Raw genomic sequence first — 25,420 nt, forward strand, 5'->3', positions numbered from 1 at the left:
ACAGACATGGTATTATGCTATTCCATTCTATTTCTTTTATCACTCAACACTAGGCTTTAAAGATTTATCTACAATAGTTTGCTGTCTGTACATCTATTAAGTTGAACCCTATGAAACTGATGACATTCGACCATTTTTGGCCTACAAAAATGGTGATTTCATCTAATAGTATATGGCTTCTAACTGATACAGAGTATTCTTTTTTTTTTAACATCCTTATTGGAGTATAATTGCTTTACAATGGTGTGTTAGTTTCTTCTGTATAACAAAGTGAATTAGCTATACGTAAACATATATCCCCGTATCTCCTCCCTCTTGCGTCTCCCTCCCACCCTCCCTATCCCACCCCTCTAGGTGGACACAAAGCATGAAGCTGATCTCCCTGTGCTATGCGGCTGCTTCCCACTAGCTATCTATTTTACATTTGGTAGTGTATATATGTCCATGCCACTCTCTCACTTCGTCCCAGCTTACCCTTCCCCTTCCCCATGTCCTCAAGTCCATTCTCTACATCTCCGTCTTTATTCCTGTCCTGCCCCTAGGTTCTTCAGACCCATTTTTTTTTTTTTTTTAGATTCCATATATATGTGTTAGCATATGGTATTTTTTTCTCTTTCTGACTTACTTCACTCTGTATGACAGACTCTAGGTTCATCCACCTCACTACAAATAACTCTATTTCGTTTCTTTTTATGGCTGAGTAATATTCCATTGTATATATGGGCCACATCTACTTTATCCATTCATCTGTTGATGGACACTTAGGTTGCTTCCATGTCCTGACTATTGTAAATAGAGCTGCATTGTGGTACATGACTCTTTTTGAATTATGGTTTTCTCAGGGTATATGCCCAGTAGTGGGATTGCTGGGTCATATGGTAGTTCTATTTTTAGTTTTTTAAGGAACCTCCATACTGATACAGAGTATTCTTTAGTGTAGGGGTTGGCAAACCTTTTCTGTAAAAGGCCATACTAAATATTTTCGACTTTGCAGGTCAAGAGGAAAAATTGAGGACATTATGTTGGTACTTATTTAACAAGAGAGAAAACAAATTTCCACAAAATTTTTGATGAAATTTGAAGTATAACAATAAGTGAGCAAAATTTTTTGTAACACTGGTCTACTAGTAAGAAGAATGGAATTTTGGGGCAAAGGATAATACTTAAGTGGAGTTCAAAGAAAGTGCTTACTACCATCAAATCAACTGCAAAAATACTCATCTTTAAAATCCATTCTTAGCTTGTAGATCATACAAAAACAGGCAGAGGGAGGACCTGGCCCATGTGCCCATGTGGGTATGAAGAAGTTGGTCATTGTAATTGTCATCTGCATTTCTCTGATTTCTAGACAGTTTTGGTACCTATACGTATATCCACTAATCTTTGGGGTGTCCCATTCTGTGAATATACTTTGCTTATTTTTCTATTGACTTTACCAACTTTTTCCTGTTGATTTGCAGGAATTCCTTATATATTCTAACTATTAGTCCCTTGTTGGTTTTAATTGTTGCAAAAATCTGTCCCACACATGCCATCTGTTGTTAACTTTGTCTATACATGTCAATGGAATTGGAAATCCTTTGATGATCAATTTTTCATTTATGGCATGTGCTCTTGGGTGTTAAGAAGTCCTTTCCAACTACAAGGTCACAAAGATATATCCCCATGTTTCCTTTTATGAGCTTTATATTTCACCTTTCACATTGAAGTCTTTAATCCATCTGGAGTCTACCTTGGTATACAGTGTATGGTAGGGATCTTGCTTTATTTTTCTCCATACAGTGAGCTAGTTTTCCCAACACCAGCTACTATACAAGTCATCTTTTCTTCATTGATCTGTGGTGCCACCTTTATCATATATCAAGTTCCCATATATATATGTGGGTCTGGTTCTAAGAGCTCTATTCTGTCCCATTGGGCTATCGTCTGTCTTTTAAAATGTACTAGATGGATTTGGGGCTCATCCCACTCATTGCCCTGCTGCCCTCTTCTGTACCAGCTTCCCGGATGACACCATCTCAGGCTGCCAGGTCCCTATGGCTTGTGGACGCTGCTTGTGATGATGAGCTGGCCAGTCTGACCCCCTCTAGGAAATTTGGAACTGGAAAACTAGAATATGGAGATGGTTGACAGCTGAGACAGAAGCCAAAAGGACATTTCAAGAGTAGCCATGATGGAGAGAGGGCAATATAGCCATCATGCACTAGGTAGATGCATGGATCCATCCTGGAAGATCATGAGGGAACCACTGGAGAAGAGTGACATGAGCGGGGCAAATTTTCAGAGAGGGGCAAAGATGCTGTGGTAGGCTAAATAATGGCCATCAGACATCCGGGTCCTAATCCCTGGAACCTCTGAATGTTACCTTGTGTAACAAAAGGGAAGTTACAAACGTGATTCAGTTAAGCATCTTGATATGGGGAGATTATCGGCTGGACCCTACAAATAATCACAAATGTCCTTAAAGAGGGAAGCAGAGGGACCTGACTACGGAAGAGGAGAAGGCAATGTGGCCAGGGAAAAAGAGATTGGAGTGATCCAGCCACAAGCCAATGAATGCTGGCAGCCACCAGCCACTGGCGGAGGCAAGGGGTGGATTCTCCCCTGGAACCTCCAGAAGGAACCAGCCTGGCTGACACCTTGACTTTAGCCCTGTGGAACTAAATCACTTTGGACTCTGGCCTCCAGAATCATAAGAGAAAACATCTCTGTTGTTTTAAGCCCTTAAGTTTGTGGTAGTTTGTTACTGAAGCCATAGGAAACAAACACAAATGCTGTAAGAAAGGAGAGAGGGCTCAAGCTCTGTCCCAGTTCCTCATCCTGGAAGGCCTGACTCCAAGGAGGGTCTGACCCAGATTCCTATAGGAACCCCACAGCCTCACAGAAGGCCCCTTTCTCTGAGCTTCCTAAGCACACTTGAATTCTTGGAACCACAGGTGCCCTAAAAGGAACAACCAACACTCCATAGCTTGACCCGTAAAACCATTCAAATCACCTTCCACCTTCCTCCTCTACAGCCCAGTGGGCTTGTCTGCTGCCCTTCAGACATCTCATGAATAGTCCTTCCTCAAAGGCTTTGCTCCAGTTGGTCCCGCCTGCTTGGGATGCCCTCCTCCCCACCTAACCCACCCATCCTTCAGTCTCAATAATACTGCCTTGTGGGCTCTAGTCCTCCCCCATTTCCAAGGTGGTATCATTTACACGATTCTATCCAATAGAGGGCTGGTGTTTCCTGAGTTCTTGCCTGGTGTTGGGCGCTGTTCGGAGCACTTTACATGTATCGATACAACTCTCAGAACCCCCGGGAGCTCCATCGTCCTTCCCGTTGTACAGATAAGGAAAGGTTCAGGTCAAGTTACTCCGATGTCAGGATTGCCCAATCCTCAGTCATTTGGATGCCACCCTCCTTTTTCCATATGTGTATGCTACTCCTATTATTATTATTTTCTATTTTTCTTTCATTTGATTCCGTTTCTCCCTTAAATAATCATTCTAAAAGAATCTATCTAAGCATCTCACAAATGGAGAACCAGTTCATTGGCCATAAATAGTCATTGTAAAATAGAGAAAATGAGCATACGTGGTGAGATTTCAGCTGCATCAGCTTGGCATCTGAAGGCTCCAGCCTGCTCTCCTTTGTTAAATAGGGAGATGAGCCAAGGGGTAGAGAGGTGTTAAAGATGTGAGTACCCAACTGGACTTTCTCCTGGACAGCACTGACAGAAATAGAAATTCTAAAAGAGAACTGAGAAGGGAATAGCCCTCTCACTGTGTGATATGATGTTATTTCACACCCCACCCGTGTGTCACTTAAAATCATCGCTTTGGGGAATCAGCGGTCAGTTGGGGTGAAGCTGCTGCCCTCGCCCCAGCCCCCAATGCTCTCAGCCTTCTCTGATCTCCCAGAGGACTTGCTGACAAGCATGAGTCCCTCAGCAAATGCTGTAAGGATGGACAAGCAACTTTTCATACATTTACCTCCCCAGCAAATCCTTAAGCTTCTCACAGAATGGTTTTCCATTTCCAATTTCCATTCTGGATCCTGTCTCCTCAAGACCACCAAGAAGGGAGGCTGGCTCGCCAAGACCTCCTCACTAAGCATCTGCTGACTCATGAAGCGGTAACTCTTCTGTCCCTACAAACTTCTAAAGGACCAACAGCATCCCAGGACCTCAAGTCGTCCTTTCCAAAGTGCTCCCTAAGTCCCAACTAAATGGCTCTCTGGACATTTAAGACTCCGACCATCATTAAGAAGAAAAATCAGTCACTGGCTCCTTTAAAATAACCCTTGCTGGGCTTCCCTGGTGGCGCAGTGGTTGAGAATCTGCCTGCCAATGCAGGGGACACGGGTTCGAGCCCTGGTCTGGGAAGATCCCACATGCCGCGGAGCAACTGGGCCCATGAGCCACAATTACTGAGCCTGCGCGTCTGGAGCCTGTGCTCCACAACAAGAGAGGCTGCGATAATTGGAGGCCCGCGCACCGCGATGAAGAGTGGCCCCCCACTTGCCGCAACTAGAGAAAGCCCTCGCACAGAAACGAAGACCCAACACAGCCATAAATAAGTAAATAAATAAATAAATAAATAAATAAATAAATAAATAAAATAACCCTTGCTATGCTGGACATTGTTGTGAAGTGCCCTTCAGCTTCTGCTTTCACTGATGCGGTCCTTCAGAGTGGGGCATCGTCGTGCACTGGCAGCAGGAGGGGGCGGGAGGGGCAGAGAGCTAGAAAACAGAGGCAGCCTGACTCCACCCCACTGCCCCCCGCAAAAGAGATGTCTTCTGAAGACGCTGTAATGGAGCACAGCCCAGCAGAAGGAAAATGTGAGCAATAAATTCCTTCTGTGTCAGAATGTTTGTTCAATTCAATCAATGTCTGAAAATATCTGCCCTGAAATCTCTGTTTCCAGGATATTGGTCAAATATTTGAATGGGGCAGCCAGTTAATTGACTCAGGAGGAGCACCTGACAGAGAGGCAGAGGGGGGCTGCAGGGGCACAGGAAGACAACCAAGCCCACAGGTAGATCCAGTGACTCCCAGACCCCGGCAGTCCCATCAGGTGCTCAGGGCAGGGGGGAGGGGAGGAGAGGCCAGGGGGCACTAGAGAAGTGTGGGCTCTGGAGCCAACCTGCTCTTCCTCCCACCAGCCATGTGACTTTGGGCAGCTGGGCCTCAGTTTCTTCATCTGCAAAATGGGCTGACAATAATAGTACCTACCTCATGGGGTTAGTAGAATAATTTAAACAGTTGATGCAGGAGAAGCATTTAGATCTAGTCCTAGGCATCCACAAAGTGTTTGCTACTATTACTATGTTATTGTGACCCCTTACTCTGGCATTCAAAGCTCTCCCAATGTGAGTCTCATGTTGGAAGAGGGTGTTAGGGCTGGATAGGAGGTCCCCTAAATGTGCGTTCACACCCTGCCCTGTGACTGGTGACGCCCCCTTCCTTATTGTCTCTCTAAATCATCCCTCAAGGACTGCCTTTCCCAAGGACAAACACTTTCCTGACCTCCTGGAGCATTTGTTATACATGCCATGCTTCAGGCTTGTATGATGAATTACTTGTGTAGTTGGGTTCTCCCTGGGTCCAATATTGGACCTGTCTGGTGAACTCGTGGGTGGGCCTGCACAGTGTCTGATATGTGGGCTAAAAGAAAGGTCCCTTCCCTTCCCTTTCGTATTTTAAATTGCTTTAAAACATGGGTTCTGTAGGAGAGATGGCGGTGCGGAGGCTGTCATGGTATCCTCACGGCTCTGTCTGGGCCCCACCAAGAGAAGAACTGAAGGCTGGAGTGGGAGGAGCTGTTTACATGGTGGGGGACTCATGGAGTACGGAGGGGCCCAGCAGGGATGCTGTGGGGCCCGAGTGTAGCTGCAGGTAGGGGAGAGGAGCAGCCCCCGTCTCTGCCCACGATCCACTTTGGCTCCAGGGTCATGGAGTGTCCGGGGCATGCTGGGCCATTCCAGCGGCTACGGAGGGTGTTGACAGCAGTGGCCCAGGTGAGTTACCCACTTGGCTTTGTGCAAGGGACACCCACAAGCGATCAGGGGCAAAAGACCAGGTCAGTTAGACAGCACATGGGAACCGCCTCCCTCCCTGCCCATAGGGGCCCCTGCAATGCTTGGGGATCTTACCAAGAGCTGTAGTCTTAGGTTTTCGCAGGCAGAGAGGAGAGGTAAGAGCCAGTGACATTTGCCTTTCTAGGGACTCCATTACCACCTGTGCTGAGGAACCCTAGTATCTTTTGTATGTGCTTGTCATCAACCAGACGATAATGTTTTGGATAAACCCTATTAACATTCCCATTGTACAGATGAGGAGACTGAGGCACAGACAGTAGAAGTAACCTGCTCAAGGTCAGTTGAGACCTGAGTCAGGCTGGCTGTGAGAAGGGCCTGTGACTAAGAGTTCTCCCACTCTCTCTGCAGGGTGCCTGGCCCACAGCAGGCACACAATAAATACAGATGACATGGAGATGCTGACAGGAATGTAGGTGCAGATGTCAACATTTTTGTTCCGCCAGGAAGTCATGAATCAGAGCCTCGTGGGGGCGGGAGGTGGCTGATAGGCTGAGCCACTAGAACTCCATCTGCTTCGCTCACCCTCTCTGCAGGGCACCCCAGGGTGTCTCCCTCCTGTGGCCTCCGCCCCATCCTCTCCTCCTCCTTCCTGTTTTGGCTGCGCAGAGCCCAGAGAGGCGAGGGAACAACAGTGTGAGGCTGTGGGTGACTTCAGGCTTAATATCTTTGTAACCATATTGCAAAAGGGCATGCCTAAGACGGCGCCTTACACTTAATCTTTCTCTTTTATTGCTTTTTCTCTTGTATGATTTAACCTTGCACCAGGTATCAAGCTAGATAAATAAAAACTTTTATTTCAGATTAGCCCCGGCTGGGGGCTGCCTTGAAAGCTGAGCAGTCATCCGGGGAGTCAGATGAAAAAGGGAGCTGGGAATCTGAGCTGCTTAGAGGGGCTCATTGCAGGTTCAAAGCTCCCCAAAGATATTTGAGAGCTTTTCTGAGGTGGGAGGATGAGATCCCCTCCCAAGCCCACAGCCTGGGGAGGCTGAGGTAGGTGGCTGACGTCCCCCTTGTCCAGCCTTCCTGACCCCCCTTCCTAAGTGGCCCCTCACCCCAGTTACCTTCTCCTCATGCTGGTATTTCCTTCCCAGTACTTAACATGGCCAGGAGACACTGCCTTTGCTGATATTTAGTTATCTCTTCCTCACTAGAATGTGAGCTCTGTGGGCGCAGTGACAGCGACTTTCACTTCACGGTTGGTCCCCAGGGTCTGGCATGGAGCCTGGCACACAGTAGGCACTCAATTAATATCCACTGGTTAATTGAATGAATGAATGAATGAATGAATGAATCCTAGGATTCCAGTCGGCACGCAGACCAGCGCGTTGACATGAATCACTTGGTTTCCCAGGCAGAATAGTAAAAGATAGCAAAAAGAATGTGGGTTTTGGAAGCAGGAAGGTCTGGGTTTGAATCCTGTGTCCCCCACTTATGTGCTGTGGGACCCTAAGCACAGCTCGTGAGCTCTGTGGGTCTAGTTTCCTTATCTGTAAAATGGCTCTGGCCAGCCGCCTTCTGGGGTTAGGGTGAGGGTGAGAGAGGATGTATGTAGCCCAAGGCAAACTCTCCCACAAGTTCAGAGAGAGAGATATATACAAGATGTTAGAACAGCATGGTTTGTAATAGCAAAAATCAGTGTATACACCATTCGACAAGAAAATGGATGACCTGTGATAGTTTCACATGATGAAGTAATACAGAGTAATGAAATGAACAAATAATATCCACATCAAAAAAAAAATATGGATGGATCTTGGATATATCATATTGAAGAGAAAACACAAGTCCCAGGAGACTGTGTATGATACTTTTTAAATAAAGTTCAAAGACAACTAAATGCAAGCAATATGCAATGTGACAAAATATTTTTTAAAAGCAGAGGAATGAAAAAATGCAAGATTGAAAGAGACGGCTATGGGATGGGGAGGCAGGGGACGGACTGGAGGAGGAACACAGGCATGTGAGGTATGCATGATGGTTTAGCTCTTGGGTTGGTTGGTGGGTTCATGGGTGTCCACAATATTATTAAAAATGAATAATGAAACCAAAGTGGACCAGTGCTGACCGTGAGCCAAGGACGATGTCTAAAGCAGTTCTGTGTGCCTGAAGTGTGCCAAGATAAAGAAAGAGAATGCAAAACAAATGCCGGCTAATTTCACAACCCTCCAAGGATCTCAAGCTCCTAGCAGTTCAATAAAAAGCAGTTATTTAGAGATGAGGAAAAACTAGAAATGAGCCAAATTTTTAAAAAGACAAATACCTGTTGACCTGGGGAAACCAGACTAGAACTTCCCCCCAAAGCAACCACTAGGCATGAACTAGAATGAGCCCCAGCCCCCGAAAGCAGCCTCCAGCCACGACTGGTCTGCCAGACTCCAGGCCTGGAGAGAAGTGGTTTCTGAGCTGAGTTGAGGGCCATCCCCTGCCCAGTTGTAGAGGAGGAATCGAGGTGTTGCTTGGGCCTAAGTGGGAGGTCCTGGGCCTGCTCCCACAGTACACGGGGCCCACAGGAGGCTCTACAGTGTCCCGAGCAAGGGTCAGAGACTCCTGCCCATGAGGAGCGTGTGGGAAAGAGGAGAGCAGAAAGGGAGGGTCTCACACCATGGTGGTGAAACCTCTTCAAAGTCCACTGACCAATTTGATTCATGGGAAAGAAGCAAGGGGCAAGGCACAGCTACTGACAAAGAGCGTGCAGGGCCTCAGTAAAGGAGAGAAGAACAAAGACTCAGGTTTATCACAAAGGTGGGGCACAGAAGAGTGTGGGCAGCAGGAGCGAAGAAGAAGCATACCCCTGAAGAGAGGAGGGAGAAGGATCAGGGAGAATGAAGTGCGGGCTCTCCCGTGGTTCATCAGGAGGAATTTAGTGTTAGTGTGACCTATTGTTGTTGTTTTGGTATGTGGTGGGAGAGAACTAGAAACAATATATGTTTAATCAAACTTTTAAAAAGTCAGAGGCACTGTCCCTAAATATTGTTGAAAGAAGAGAGCCATGGATGCAAACTGGATAAACCTTGGATGGCACATTCATTCCAGCTCTCGAGAGAACGCCTATCAACTACCAGTGGCTGATGGAGGCTTGGAGACCCATTCAGGCTCAGTGGGAAAGTGTGCTGCGATCAATTAGTGATGTCTGCCTTGGTGTGGGATGGGAGAGATCTGGTACACGTGCTGACACGGGTCTAGTGTGGCAGTCATAGGTGTAAGCAGATCAGCTTTCCTTATGAATATGTCCCTTTCTGCCTAGGCTACCACCAGGACCCCAGAAACCTAGACTTAGAGGTTGGAAGCTTCTTTGCCTCCGCCTTTTCCTGCACCATCTATTTTCACTATATCATCTTGCTGACTTCCCTCCTGTACATCTTCACAACAACCCCCAGTCCTCCCCTAGACTGATGCAGTAACCTGTTAGCAGATCACCCTCATTCCAGTGCTTCCTGTTCCGATCATCCAGAACTCCTATGAGATAAATCTTCTGATGACCCTCCCACCCCCAGCCATGCTCAAGCACCCATGTCTTTTGCCTTGTATGCCCTCCACCAACAGGCCCCAGCACTTATCTCTGATCTGCCCTGACTCCTCCCTGGCTCCCTCTTGGCTCCGTCCGTTCCCCACTGTGCCTGGCCAGATGCCCTGAGATTTCTGGGGCTTCCAGGCACCCACTGTGTACTCCAAGCCAGGGGCTTTGGTGTGCAATTCAGACTTCCAAAGCAGATCTGCTTTTCCTGAGTTTTTACTTCTTTGGGGGAGAAACATGCCAAGCAGCTTAATCACAAGGGCTTTGAAGTGATTCAAATGATGGTCTCCTGTGATAGCTGTCCCCCACCAGGCCATGGCCAGGGGCCCGATTTAGTTATTGGCATATGTGGGGGTGTGGGCTTGGGCAAGTCTGACTGCTTATTCTTCCTCTCTCTCTCTCTCTCTACACACACACACACACACACACACACACACACACACACACAGAGCTTTCATTTCAAAGTGCTCAATGTAGTTTCAAGGAACTGCCTCACTTGGTAGCATTGAAAGTGAAATCCAGCAAGTGGCGAGTGAGAGCTTTGTCCTTCACTAACCAACCTGGGCAAGTCCGCCAGTGTGACCCAGTGGTGAGGCCACTGCCTTTCAAGCTGGGACTGAGGGCTTTCAGCCCTGATACTGCACACCTATTCTTCATTCTAGGCCAGTGTTTCTCAACCTGTTTTTCATTATCGCATGTCCCTCCAACCTCCCTAGCCATTTGAGACATTTTTCCTAACTGCTCCCCCAAGCTGCATGAAATTTTAATACCACAGATATAGCATATGTATATCTGTGCTTTATACATAAAAGAAGTAAGATATTTTTTACCTCTCAGAATAAATTTTTGCCCGCTTGGGGGTGATATTATCTTGTTGATGACACGTGCTCTTCTAGACCAGAGCTTCTCAAAGGGTGGTCCCCAGACCAGCCACATCAGCATCACGTGGTCCCCACCCCTAGAGTTTCTAATTCAGGTTTAGGGTGGGGTACAAAATTTTTCATTACTAATATAGTTCCTAGGTGAAGCTGATCTGGAGACAACACTTGGAGAACCAGTGTCGTCATGCAAATTGGCTATATTCTGGAACCCAAGAGACTTGGGTTCAAATCCCTGCTCTTCTGCTTTGTAGCTGTGACCCTTGGTCAGTCTATAAAAGTCCCTGAGCCTTGCTCTACGTGCCGATAAAGTGGAGTAATAATGTCTCCCTCATACACTATTGTGAGGGATAAACGGGTCCAGCCAGTGCCTGGCACACAGCAGGCACCCAACAAATGGGGTTCCCCTCCCCTCACCCTGGGGGATATTGCAGAACTGCAGGAGGCCCAGGGAAGCAGGGCTCAGACAGGGAAAGGGATGATGAGAGAGGTTAGGCCTCTTCAGTCTGGAAAGTGGTGCCTGGGCTGAGATGGCGCTGTAATGCAGAACGTGGTGGAAAGTGCTAGCTTGGGCTCCTTCACCAAATCCTCACACCCCAGGGTGGTGAGGGCCTTCGGGTACTGGAGAAGGGTTTGTTTAGTGTCAATTACAGGAAGGAGAGAGTGAAATGACAGAATTCATCAGTCCAGTATTTATGGAAAATGAAAATGCCTCCCCGTTGACCTGCTTGCTTCCACCTGCCCTCCTCCAACCCTCTGTGAGCTTCGCACGATGCAACCCCGACCACGTCCCTCCCCTGCTGACCTGGCTCCCCGCTGCCCTCAGGACCAGGGCCTGGCATTCTCCTGGGCTGGGCATTCCACACCCTGCGTGCCTGGCCCTGCCTCCCCCTGTGGCCTCCTCTCCCAGTGCCTCCTTCACGTGCTGCGCTCAGCCATGCTCAATTACTGGAGCGCCACGATCCGGCTGCACGCTCTCCTGCTCTGGGATCTTGGTACTCGCTGTTCCTCTGCCTGCAACAGACCCTCCCTCCACACTTCCCGGCTGGTTCCTGCTCATCAGTCAGGGCTGGCTTAGATGATCTCTCCTCGTTGAGCCTCACCTCCCAGTGACGGCTGGGGAGGCGCCCCCCTCCCACGGATTCTTTCTCACTTTTTATGACGGATATTTTTGAATATACACAAAAGTAGAAAGAACGGTCTAGTGGACCCCCCAAGGAGCCATTGTTCCACGTTAACAGTTATCAGCACAGCCCCTGCTGGCCTCCACAGTGTTCCACCAAGGCATTGCAGCCTGTGCCCCTGACTGCCTGCAGGTTCCTGAGGCTGAGACAGTGATTCGGGCCCTACCAGCTCTCAGGACGTTCGCACAGAGAAGACCCTCAATCCACTGTGGGTGGATATTAAGAGTCCCCATTTGTTGAGCACTTACTACAAATTCAGGTGCTCTGCTAAGTGCTTACGTGTCTTAGCTCGCTGAATCCTCATAGCATCCCTGTGAGACATGGGTTATTATTACCCCCACTTTACAGACTGGAAAACTGACGCTCAGAAGGTTACATAGCTGGTCGGTGGTAGAAGGCAAGCCAAGGCGGTCTACCTCTGCATTAGAGCTGCTCATTGAAATAGAATGCAAGCCGTATGCGCTACGTGAAAATTTCTAGTAGCCACATTAAACGAAGAAATAAATAGGTAAAGTTAATTTTAACAGTATGTTATCTTTAACCCAGTACGTTGAATATACCATTTCAACATGTCATCGATGTAAGACATTACTGAGATATTTTACAATCTGTTTTTCATACTAAGTCTTCAAAATCCTGTGTGTTATCTTTACAGCACAGCTCAAATCAGACTGGCCACATTTCAAGTGCTCCAATGCCACATGGGCAACCGTATTGGCCAGCACAGCTAGCAGTCACCACCCTGGACACGGCCCTAAAGCCTGCGCTCTCAACCACTTACTTCTCTATACTTAAATGAATTAAGGAGAAAGTGAGTGACTAGGAGTCCCAAGGACCCCTGGTCCTGATCTTTCTTTGACAATTAATAATGCTTAATATTTTATGGCCCTTTAGAGTCTCTCTGGCATCATCTTATCTGCCACGGGAGTTATTATCTCCATTCCATGAATGAGGATTATGAGGTTAAGAGGGCCAAACGCCTTGGCTGGACACCCTGCGGCAGGTGGAGGTGCTGGGCCTCAAACTGACAATTCTGGACGCCAAGTCCAGCGCTCTGCAGGGCAGCTGCCCCTTGAAGCAGGACTACCTCCATCTGGTAGAGGAGGGCGTCTGCTCAGACCACAGGCTGGGCTGGCCACTGGGGATAGGAGCCCGCAGAGCTCTAGAGGTCAGGCCCTGGAGGAAGTGATGCCCTTCGTGAGTGGCAGGGCAGGCACAGGCTGAGGGAGCGATGGGGCCCGTGTCAGGGCCTCTCTGGGCAAAAACCTTGTCCTTCTTTGGTCGTAGTTTGGCCACAAGAGGCTGAGAACAAATTTATGGCAATGGAGCCATAACTTACCTCTGAAGGCCTCTTTGTTCTTGGCAAAGCAGAGGGGTCATTAGTAATGGGGAAAGCACTGGTGTGAGGACATAAATCCCCCCAGCTGCAGGGATGATAAACAGCCCGAGGGGACGGGGCCTCAGGGAGCTGGGCAGGTTAACCTTGTGCCATGGATCACTGTGGGCTCAGGCCTGTGTCCCAGGGAGACCACCTGCCCAGGCTCTGGAGGTGCCCGGAGACTCGGTCACCCACAGTGCCCTCAGGACTCGCACCCAGCTCCAGGAGCCCCTGAGGCCCTCAGTTCTTTCTTTCTAATGAACATGGTTCCAGAGCACCTGGGCTGGAGCAGGCTCCCACACTGGGCACTCAGGGCCCACGTGGGGCAGTCAGCATGAAGGGGCCCGGGCAGGGCATCCCTTCTTCTTGCTTCAAGCCAAACAGGCACCGGCCAAGCCACCTGGGAGAGGGCTGCGACTTAACGCCCCTGGAGAGGCAGGTGTGTGAGGCCAGGACCTCGGTAGACAATGTTCTTTGCAGCAGTGTCTACGCCGGCCGGCTGGGGGAAGTAGAGGAGAGGCCAAACCCTAGCCTCTGTCCACCTGTCCCCCTGGGGACTGTGCCCTCCTGCCTGCCTGCCTGCTTGGGCTTGGGCTGAGGCTGGCTCACAGGGAGTCCACACCAGCCCAGGCCTGGGGAGAAGGGCAGGGGAGCCAGGTGCGGAGGATAGCAAGGGAAGAAAGAGGACTGCCCTTTCCTCAAGCTGTCTGAAAAGGATTTGGGTGAGGTCGGGTGGTGACAAATACGCATGACAATGAAGACCATCGTGGCCACCCTGAGAACATGATCCAAGTGCTATCTCACTGAGGATGGCAGACATTTGCCGCAGTGCTGCCCCCTCCATTTCCACACCCATGGCAGACTCTACCAACTGAATGCCGCACTGAGCCTGCTTGGCTTCCTGGTCCTCTTCAGGCAGCCATTACCAATCAATCAAAGTTGGCAGGTAAGAGAAAACCCATTTGTCATCCTTTCTAAAAGCCCTCAAGGCACATCTGTGCTGGCAACGTGAATCCTATAAAACCATGCTAAGTGTTCCAGGCCTTCCAGAACTTTCTGCCTCCTGCCCCCACCTTCACACATCCCCTACCTGTCATTTCACATCCTGGGTCTCCCTTCTCGTCCTGTTGTTTGCACTTGGGAACCTGGCCCAGGAGAGCGTGCCTTTGGAAATCTCACAGGATGCTGCCTCAGGCAATTGTCCCCAGACTCTAAGCTTCAGAGCCCAGCCCAGATACCAAAGCAGCTCTGCCCTGCAGCGTCCTGCTCCAGAGGAAAGGGGTGACTGGGGCCATCTGTGAAGGTGAGAGAGGACCTGAGGGTCTGGGGCTGGTGGCCTGGCACCCAGCACAGACCTGAAATGGACCAATGCCCTGGAGGATGGCCTCCCAGTGTCACTGCAGGAATTATTTCCAGTCTGGCCATGACCTCAGGCCAGGTCCTGGCTCCCTGCTCCCCACTCCCATCTAGGAGTATGTCTGGAACCAGCCCAGAGACAATGAGATGAGGAGATAATCCCTTACCCAGCCAGGTATCCCACTCATGCTGCCACCTTATACTAGGCCCCCAACTCCATCACCCTTGGGGCTCACTGGTGTTCCCTCAGATCTCCAGCACAAGCCCCTTGTCACTGGGAGACACTTGCTTTGCTTCCCAGTTTGACAAACTCATGAAGGATACCAGCATCAGCATGGGCCTCCCTTCTCCTCTGCTCACCAGGAAAGGGCCTGCTAATTCCCAGGAGGACTCTGCCTTCCTACAGAATGGCTTCCTTCCTAGGACCTCCTTTTCCATATCCTGGCCTAAGGACCACCTGCCTCTGGAGCACTGGGAGAAAGGACCTTTCCTGGGTTGCACCCCAGTCCTACAGAATGAGAATCTTCATGCATGCCAAGGACTCTGCATTTTTGGTAGGAGCCCCAGGTGATTCTTGGGCATACTGGAATTTGAATACCCATTACTCTAGAGTGATGTTCATTCATTCATTCTACAAGTACATATTGGGCTTTACTCTTGTTGAGTCCTGTCCTGGGCATCAGAATGGGGAGGAAATGGGGTGCGGGGAGCAGAGGCCCAAACCCACACTGCTGTTACTGACCACATGAGCTTGTCTGACATTCGCTCTGGGTCCTGGGGTCCCCTGGGCTTAGAAGCACAATAATATTTGTGCTAGAAGCTGTAGGTCACAGGAAGCCCATAATACCCTGATTTCCTGCATTCCAAGGATGTGAGGGGTCTCCCTCACACCAGCTAACCCTCAACATCCGGAAGGTATTATTAGATGCTAGCAGTAATAATAATAACAGCTAACACTTATAAAGTACTTTACATACATTAATTAAGCTCTTTACATATAGTAAGTCTTCTGACTTTTGAACCACCTAAGGTAGATACTCTTATTACTCCCATTTTATGGATGAGAAACTGAGGTATGGAGATCCACCCCAGGCAGGATGCTGAAGAGACTTCATCCATGTTCTTGATCACTACACATTGGTGCCTTTTGAGCTTTAGGGAGAAAGTGCCCCCAAAATGCCACTCTCTATTCTTGGCAGTGTGGTAGGGAGGGGCAATGGGGTGGACACTGGCCTGGTGGCCTGCCATCCTCCTGGCCATCAGTCTGGCCCGCTCAGATGCACCAGGCTGACCGTTCACTCACCAGCGGGTTGGGCAGGGAGGCCACGTGTGGGGTGTGGGGTGTGGGGTGTGGAGTGTGGGGTGTGGGTGGGGGTGGGAGAACAGGGGCAGGTCTGGAGTGTGTGAGTGGGTGAGCAGTTTCTCCTGGACCTCTCACCAGCCGCCTTGCTCCAAAGCCACCTAGTCCCAAGACAGCCAAGGAGCTGCTGCTTTGTTAGTCTTTGGGTGGGGACATGGGGTGAGGGGTTCCATCAACCAGAACCCTCTTTGCATTCAGTCACTATTCTGCTCAACCAAGAGATTGGGTGGGAAAGGAGGGCTTATGTGCCTCCCTGCAACATTCCAGACGAGGCATGACTTTCTAACGGTCAGAAGTGTAAAAGGAGCATGAAATCAGCCAAAGTTGCAGCTGTATTAGTTCTAAAGGGATGTAACAACTGCCATCTTTTCATCAAGTTAAGTAAAGAAAAACAAAGAAAATCCCAGAGCACTGGTAAGAATCACCAATGACCTGGGCTCAGGGCCCCAAAGTGCCCAGAAGCCTGAGACCTCGGACAGCGGCGCACGCTCCTGCCTTCCAACACCACCCAGCAGCCCCAGGCACCTAAGCCTCCGTCCCAAGCTCCTTTTCCCCTCCCCTGCTCCTCCCTCCTTTAGCCGGTCAGTCCCCTGCCTGGGTCCTTTGGCCAAGGTTGTCCCTGGGGGCAGGTCCCTTCATGCCACTGTCCCACATGGCCACAGATCTCTCCACTGTCCTGCAGAGCCTGACACTCCTAATGTGGCTCTTCTTGGGTCGGGGTGGGGGACCAGGGCAGCCCAGGCCTTACCTGAGATGATGGTGTAGCCAATACCCCGGGGACGTCCTTTGTCCTGGTCGATGGCGGTGATAACACGCACCGTAGTGCCCTGGGTGGGAAAGAGAAAGGACTTGAGTTTGGTCGCCCAGCCCCCAGGCTGCTGTTCTTCTTTGTAGCTGTCCTGGCACCCACAGCTTCCCTCCCCATGGGGACTTCCTGGCCAGCCTAGGAAGTAGGTACCGAGTACACAGGCCATCATCCCTGGGACATACACTGAGGCCCCCAGGCATACACGTCCACGTCCACTGGAGAGGCCCAATCTTGCTGATGCTCTTGCTGCCCCTTCCCCTCCCCATCTCCCCTCATTTGGATGAACCACCCAGGGAAGAAGAGCTGATGGAGGAGCATCCAGCAGGAGGACAAGAGGTCTGGTCTCTATCTCGAACACACATCAGTGCTGTGTGACCTCAGGTAGTTTGCTGCACCCCTCTGGTCTGTTTTCCCCACCTTAATATGAATAACAACAACTCAGTTTTCACTAAGGCCTGAGTAAAGGAGAAGATCATGGATCAACTACTCTGTGAATGAAAGCATCGTAAATCCTGAAAGTGAGTATCTCCAGGGATGACCGTGACAACCATGGAGGCCACCATGGTCCTCTGAACCATGCCCCATCCAGCACTACAACCGGCAGCTCCTGCCTCACATGGCTCTGCCCCACACCCCATTCATTCTCCCTGCAGCACTGGGAGAGAAGGGGCTAGGGGCTGGGACTCCCACAATGGGGATTCAGAGACCCCTGCTTTTGGGGAGCACACAATATGCACAGACACTGCTATACAGATATGAGGTTGCTTAGATGCATAAATGTACCCCAGAGTGTACAAGTCCACCTGGAGGAAAGGGTTGTACAGATGGTGACATTTAGGATGGGTCATGAAGAGTAAGTAGGAGTTTGCCAGAGAGAGAAAACAAAAAGGAAGGTGCTCCAGGCAAAAGACACAACACTGGGGGGCTTCCCTAGTGGCGCAGTGGTTAAGAATCCTCCTGCCAATGCAGGGGACACGGGTTCGAGCCCTGGTCCGGAAAGATCCCACATGCCGCAGAGCAACTAAGCCTGTGCGCCACAACTACTGAAGCCCGCGTGCCTAGAGCCCATGCTCCACAACAAGAAAAGCCACCGCAATGAGAAGCCCGTGCACCGCAAACAAGAGTAGCCCCCACTCGCCACAACTAGAGAAAGACCGCGCACAGCAACGAAGACCCAACGCAGCCAAAAATTAATTAATTAATTAATTAAAAATTAAAAAAAAAGACACAACACCGGCAGGGGTTTGGAGGTGTAAGACTCACTAGGAAGAGGTGCTGGCATATAAGGGGCACACTCAAATATCAATTGATTGGCCGATTGATTGAATAAATGAACGTACAAATGATTGGATCCTAACTTCACCACCACCACCACTTGCTGAGTCGCCCCTCACCCAGGGCAACGTTCACTTTGCTCTCCAGGCCCTATCACACCAGCCATGCCTTCCTGAGATTCTGGCCCAGGCTGCAGTTCCCCTGACTGATGGAGAGCAGGACAGCCTTGTCCCCAACCCCTAGGGAGATATCAACCCTGTCATTTGCATGTCTAATGAAGGTCTCTTGTGGCGTTGGTGCCTCTCACATATTCACCGTTCATCAGCTGGAGACTGAAGCCTGCAGGCTGCACCCTCCACCCCCATCTGAGCACCTTCTCCTGTGGAAAGAGGCTAGTTCCTGACATGCAGGCCTCTCACCCGGAGGGAGTGCCCTGGGGTCAAGGTTCCTCCGACTCCTCCTGGTCTCCCTGCCAGGACACAGGAGGGGCATCTGCCACCTGACCCTCCTGGGGCAGTGCTGCCCCGGCACAGCTGTCACTCCAGCCTCTCCTGAGCCCAGGTGTGCGGCAATCCTGAACGCCCCCAGGTTTGGCTGAGGGAAGGTGAGAATGTTGCAGGGGAAATGTCTCCAGCAGAGAAATGGACACAGCGCAGAGGCGGAGGCCACACAGGAAGCAGGTCTGGCTCCTTCCTTTGCACTCCCCCCGCTTCCCCCCTGCCCAGGAGCTCTACCTAGATTCCATGGGGGAAACAGACTGTTACAAAGTCAGAGAAAGGTGCCATTAAAGAAGCATCTCTCGAAGTGGGTTCTGAGGACCTGAGCTGTGTGAGAGAGTACAAAGCACCCACGGCGGCAGGGGCCCTTCTCTAGCACTCACTATGTGCCTGGCGCTGCTGCGAACGCTTTTTATATATTAACTCATTTCACCCTCTCAACTACCCCAGGAGACAGCTCCATTTTACAGATGAGGAAACTGAGGACCATGAGTTAAGTGGCCTTTCCAAGGTCCCACCGCAAGGAGTGAATGGTGGAGCCAGGATTCAAGGTCAGGTACTTTGGCTCCAAAATGCTCTTGCCTGCCAGGAGATGCTGCTTCTGTAACAGGTCGTTATAATAGTGATAACTGTCATTTATGGAAGTTGTGGCTATGTACCACGCACTAGTGTAAGCACTTTACGTGTATTAATTCATGCCAAATATGGGAAAACATACATTCCCTGTCCCTCCCTTGGAGATGCACAATGGGCTTTAATGTGGTAAAGGCTCCCAGAAGTAGTAAAGCGGTAAAGAAATCTGTTAACCTTTGTTCTCCCCCGTTTTCTGAGCTGAAGACAGACTCTTTTTGTGTAACATCTTAACAGCCTCAGACCCAGGGGTATGTGGGAGGTCATTTGGGAAGCACTGCATTAGATCTGAAGGGTCTACACAAGGGCCATCACTCCAGGGGGGCGTCTTTTGGGGGGTATGCCTTTCCTGGTGTCACTCCTTACACAAGAGAGGCCTGGATTTGTCCCCAGGCCTGAGAGTGCAGGACTCTGGTCTGAGGCTCCAGCTGCCAGGAAGGGCTTTCTCAACACAGGGTCAGCTCCCTCTTTTACAGCCCCATCCAATCTGAGCCTCACATGTGTTCCACCATGAAGGTCCCCTGGCTGCCCCTGGCCTGCTGAGTGCAGGGACTGGCCTGTCAGGTCAGCTGGGCCCAGTGCCTACCAAAGCACCATTCCAGACAGTCGCTAAACAATAAACCTCAAGGGGCAGCTGCTTGCTTGCAGGCGTACGACCAGGGCCTGGAGTGGTTAGTGAGCCTCGGGGGGACGGGAAGGGGGCCAGTGCTGGCCTGTGCGAAGAGGGGAGGTGGTGGTCAAGGAACCCTCAGTCCTCAGAGCCCTGTGAGCGTCTCCCCATGGGCAGCCCTGCCCTTGGCGGCCTGGAGTCCTCCTGGGTGGGCAGGGCTCAGAGGGCCCAGCGGGAGAGCCAGGACCAGAGGGCAAGGAGGCTGGCTCTCCCCAGGAAGAGCCACACCTGAGCTTCCACGAAGAGAGCTCTAAAAGGCTCCTGACAAAGTTTGGGTTTTCATCTTTTTGGATAAATAAATCCATTTTTAATAAAACCCTGAGCTTTTAATACAAGTGCAGCCACAAAGACTGGAAATGTTATGAGAAGGAATTAACAGGGAGGAACAGGGGCTCTTGGGAACCCACGGCTCTTGTTTCAGAGTCTCAGTGATTATATTTTCAATATACTGAAACTTATTTCCAAAGATGAGAGGATGGAGAAGTGCCCGCCCCGGGCCTGGGCCCCTCTACAGGGGTGCACTCTGCCGGGCTGGCTCTCCAGAGAGGTACCCCAGCTTGGGGTGCATCAGGGCATGGCCGGGAGAGCAGGTAGGTGGGCCCAGAAGGGCTAGAGATGGGGCCCACCTGGCCACAGGGCTTCTTCCCTCCATAGGAACCCACAGTGCAAGCAGGAGGCTTCCTGGGAAATGAGGCCCCCTCCTCCCCCCCCCCCAGAGAGGCTAAAGGTGCACAGGCCTGCGGGGCCCCAACTCCTTATTGGGGGAAGATCAGTACAGCAAGGGGGTTAAGGGTGTGACTCTTGTGGTCAGACTGTCTGGATCTGAATCCTTTGCGTGAGTTACTTAACTTCTCACTGCTTGGGTTTCCCCATCTATAAAGTGGGCATTACAACAGTCCCACACCTCAGCAAGTGATACATGTAAAGCACTTGGAACAGCACTGGGTGCACAGAAAATGCTATAAAAGTGACTGTCACTAGTCACTGGAGCCTGGAACTGCCGTGCGCATCTGATGAAAGCTAAGAGGCCTCTTCCCAGACTATGCGTGCATGTGATGTTCCAAACAATTTCAGCAAAATGCAGGCCCCGCAGGACCCCAGGTTAATAATCTCCACCCTGGAGGGAAGGCGTTTTCTGGGAATTCTATAGAGAGAACAGCTAGGGGCTCACAGGGAGAGCTAGCATTAGTTGAGCACCTACTGTGTGCCAAGCCCTGTGCTGGGCCCCTGCATAGGTTCCTTCACTTTCTTCTCACAACTTCTCACAGTGAGGGTACGTGTGGGGAGGCTGCGGCTCAAGGGTTCAGGGATTGGCTTAAAGTCTCAAGGTGTGGTGAGGGGGTGAGTGAGGGTACCAGGCAGCCCCAGCCTCTGAGGCTTGGGTACCAGTAGGGAAGTCGGGGCAGAGTCGAGAGGAGCTGGGACTGCTTTAGAGGGAACATGACTCTCCCTTCTGTGGCTGCCTCCTTCCAAAGAAGCTGGCCAGGAGAGTGGCTGAAGCTGGAGCCTCAGGGGGCCCGTCTACCTCTTTCTCTGCCAGCCCAGCACCACCCCCCTCCCCCATTTCCATGACAGGATTAAGGACTTGAAAGGATGACATGCAGTTTGCTTCGGGAGTGGGAGGCGCCCCTGGGGGGGAGGCAGCCGATGGGGGCCCGAAGAGGCTTCCGACAGGAGCTGCCACAGCAGATTCTGAGGCAGAAAATCCTATTTCTCAGTCCTTAATTCCAGTCAATTCCAGTCAAAGGGCTGATAGGCATCGGCTGGCAGTAATTTGTGCAGTTTATCCGCTCTTTTCACCTTCTATCGGTCCTTCACTGACGGGCAGGCCGACATGCTGTTGCTCGAGTGAGGAAATTAAAATTTGATGCAATAATCCCAAATAAGAAGGATTTTATTAGGTAATATATACACTTTAGATGAGGCATGCTGACTTGATACACTGATAGAGGGAGGCGTACACGCTGGGAGCTGCAGATAAAAAGGGGGAGTGAGGGAGAGTGGGCGAGGGTCGGGATGGAGGCCCCGGGCCAGCAGAGGCAGGGCTGGGGATGGGGGACTCCTGGGTCCCCCGGCCTGGGGGACTGATCAGGCCATGGCGCTCCTCTGCCCTGGCCTGGCCGGAACGTGCTGCGTTAAATCAGGGCTCCACACTGTAAAGGGACACGGAGGGCCCGGATCAAGGCACAGAAACGGATTAGAAGCCTGGAAAAATCAGGCTTAGGGTGTATGGGAAGCTGTGCAAGGGACGCGGTAAACTTTCAAGTCTGGAGGCAGGGAGGAAGGCCAGAGGTGTGTGGTCACGGAGGTGATTCTGTGGGCGCTGGGAGAGTCCGAATCTCCCAACCTACTTCCTTGTCTGGCTTGCCCAAGCCTGGTCATGACCCAAGAGGCGGGACTCAGACCTGCTCCCTGGGAGCCCCCCAGACATTGGCTTTAGTGGCCTTGCGGGGCCAAATGGACAACCCTGGCAAGGCAAAGAGATATCAAGGTCCCTCATCCTGAGAAAGAACCATATCAGATGCCAAGAAACTGAGCATAAGCAGGGCAGGAGCCAAGGGGAGCAAGGGCTCCGTTTGCCTGTTCTGAGGAGTCATCCTAGCAGGGGCCCGTGGAATCATCCGGAAAGTGTGGCTTAGCACAGGGCCCTGCACACAGCAGGGGCTTAATAAACATCTAGAGGATGAGTAAAAGAATGAAAAATAGAATGGATGGCTGGACGAACTCAGAAATCTGCAGATCTGAAAGGAACACCTGTAGTAATAGCTTGATTTAGTATTACTCTGCTACGATACAGGGATGCCAGGAAAGACAAGACAAACTGAAGGTCTCAGAGGATACTCACACCAACACCCCTCTTGCTGACCACCGAGACTCTGAAATGAGGCTGAAGCTGGGACCCCCCAGCCCAATCCAAACACATAACCGCCGTGTTCTAACGTCTGCTAATGCCGGCACTGCTGGGTGCTTCAATCTCTAAAACCCCCAGGCTAGGGAGGCACTATTGAGACAGCTGTAGCCCCAGTTCCCCGAGGAGGAAGAGGTCTGGAAGTCGTCTGATTTGGCCAAGCAAGTGCATGGTAGTACAGCGACCTGCTCCGAGACCCCTGGCTGCCCAGCCACCATCATGTCCTCACTTCAATCGACAAGCTGGCTTTGCCCGTATTGCCTGCATTCAGCCCTGAGCACGATGCCCTGGGAGGCCTGTGGGAGGTTCGAGACCAGGTCCCAAAGACTCAGCCACCTTGGTGACCAGGAGCCCCAAAGTAACCCATTTACACATCGGTGAACGTTACAGGTGTGGCTACAATTCAGTGGGAAGTCATGCAGCATAAGGAGGGTGAACTCCAGCAGAGTTGAGGGGAGAGGGATGTCTATGCCTGGGCCGGTGAGGAGGAAGCCAGGAAAAAATCCCAAGAAAGGTCGTCAGTGAGCTGGGAACCAACAGATGGGTGGACTTGGGGTTGGTGACCAGAGCAGGCACGAAGGGTGGTGAGGATGACAGGATAGTGAGAGGGCTGGTCTGACCAGGGCATTTGTTTGTTTGTTCGTTTGTTCGTTCGTTCATCCATTCATTCATTCACTCATTCCAAAAACACTTCCTGAGCACCCATGGTGCGCTATGCCCACAGCAGACCCCATTCTTGCCGCGCTGCTCTCGCGGTGCAGCAAAGCAGCCGAGGGTGAGTGAGCCATGCAGGAGCACTGAGCGCTAAGAAGGGACGGCCAGGGGCGGGGGGCAGATGGAAGAGCCCACCTCGTCTGAAAGATCAGGGATGAGAATATGTGCGCTTGTTAGCAAAGAGGTTTGGGGGGAGGCAACCTACAGTCTTGAAAGCCCAAGCTCCTGCAGTCCATGGACCACCAAGAAAGAGCCGGCTGGGGTGGGGACATTCAGATGTCTCCCTCTGCCCTCGAAGCAGCTTCAGACACCTGCAACAGGAGGCCATCGTGTTCGTCAGACCCTCCAGCCCACAAGCGGCCCCAAGAAGTGGCTACCCCCTCATACCTGGAGCCTGCAGTATGGTGCTTGGAGGAGGCCAATGGTCGGGACAGACCACGGTCCCAAACTTGGGGGGCAGGCTTCCTGGTCCGTGGTGGTCCAGGAGCATGGCCTGCACTCCGGTCAGGGGAGCCTGCCTCTCCCTTGTACCCAACTCTGCGAGCCTGTGCAGACATGCGGGTGGGGCCCTGAACAGCCACGCGTTCAGGTGTGTGCCCCCCTTTGCTCTCAAAGCTGTGTCTTTCCTCTAAGCACATTTAGTTCCCTCAGAAGGAGGGGCACAGTTTTCTTTCCACAGAGCTGCTCCCCAAGCTGTATGTCCAGGGGTTGTGTTTGCCCAGAGGAGCCACCTTTTTCCAATTCATCAGCCCACAGCGGGTGTTCTATTCTAGTCTGTACAAAAGCAGGGATGGCTACTGGACAAGGGATGCCTGGCACTGCCTGCCTGGCCCACAGCTGAGCAAAGTTGCCCACCCACAGCCCCTGCCCAGGGGCAGCGGCATGCTTTGTCTCTAAGACCCCCAGTCACAGCTGACGACCGTGGTGGAAACATGGCCCACGGGCAGCCAATCTACAGGCTGGCTGGCGACCTCTGACCTTGTGACATGGCACAAAAATCACACCGCGGCCAGGCTTCCCTGGTGGCGCAGTGGTTAAGAATCCGCCTGCCAATGCAGGGGACATGGGTTCGAGCTCTGGTCCGGGAAGATCCCACATGCCGCAGAGCAACTAAGCCCGTGCACCACAACTACTGAGTCTGCACATCACAACTACTGAAGCCCGCGCACCTAGAGCCTGTGCTCCACAACAAGAGAAACCACCGCAATGAGAAGCACGCGCACCACAACAAAGAGTAGCCCCCGCTCGCCGCAACTAGAGAAAGCTCGCATGCAGCAACGAAGACCCAACGCAGCCAAAAATAAATAAATAAAAGAAAAAAAAAAATCAGACCACGGCCAATCAGGTGCCTCTCTTGAACACTTGGCCTTGAGAAACCCAAAGTCTGGGCAGTTAGAAGGCGCAGCCGGAGCCGACTCTTCTCAGGGAAGAGCCAAGCCTAAGAAGGCCTGCGGGGCGGATGGCAGGTGGCCGCCATCTTGGGCAGTGATGGCTGGCTGAGAGAGGCAGGTTGACTGACTGACCCGTGGGGGGCATGACTGAGCCCCACTGATGTTTTGGGGAGCCTGGCTGAGTCGAAATTCGCTCTCCAGCCCAGGCTGGATTTTCCATGGGCATCCCCGTCATCTCACGTGAATCTTTCTGAACTGCTGCCCGTCACTTGCACTAGCCAGTCTTTACTCTTTGCCACTCAGAGCCCTCCAGGGATAAAGTGAGAGAACGAGGAGGTGGGGTGTGGTATAAGAGGGAATTGGGTTTTCACTTGCTGGGACACCCATCACTGCCATGCATAGGGGTTTGGGGGAGTAGGAAACGCCAAGGAGCCCATCCCACCAAACAGGGCCCCCATCCCTACCAGAAGTGCAGAGGGAAGTCTCACAAGGGCCGGGGAGGGTCTTACCGGAGGAGAATGCTCATAGATGTTGGTGCTGTAAGGCAGGTTGATGAAGATGGGGTCCATGTCCTGGATGTCTGTGATGATGATGGCCAAGTTGGCCAGGGTGGACAGAGGCCTGGTCTTGTCTTGGTCCTTAGAGGACAAAGAATACACCGCCTTAGGTTAAGTGATGTTGTGGACATGCGCACACATGGACACACACACATGACACCCACGTGCACAAACATGTGTGCACATATGTACACATGTATTCCCACACTCCC

At 51.3% G+C, this 25,420-nt stretch overlaps 1 protein-coding gene across 2 annotated transcripts in view; it reads right to left on the minus strand.

Annotated features, from left to right (window-relative positions):
* Window positions 1–25,420, minus strand: part of CDH23 (cadherin related 23) — a 399,895-nt gene that overhangs the window by 249,989 nt on the left and 124,486 nt on the right. For both annotated transcript variants that reach the window (XM_036828302.1, XM_036828301.1), the window contains exons 7-8: window positions 25,161–25,289; window positions 16,507–16,585 (exon numbers count right to left, since the gene is read on the minus strand). In XM_036828302.1, the coding sequence (XP_036684197.1) occupies window positions 16,507–16,585; window positions 25,161–25,289 (208 nt within the window). The remainder of the gene's footprint in view (window positions 1–16,506; window positions 16,586–25,160; window positions 25,290–25,420) is intronic.

Source organism: Balaenoptera musculus, chromosome 16, assembly GCF_009873245.2.
Source record: "Balaenoptera musculus isolate JJ_BM4_2016_0621 chromosome 16, mBalMus1.pri.v3, whole genome shotgun sequence".
NCBI classification, from domain to species: Eukaryota; Metazoa; Chordata; class Mammalia; order Artiodactyla; family Balaenopteridae; genus Balaenoptera; species Balaenoptera musculus.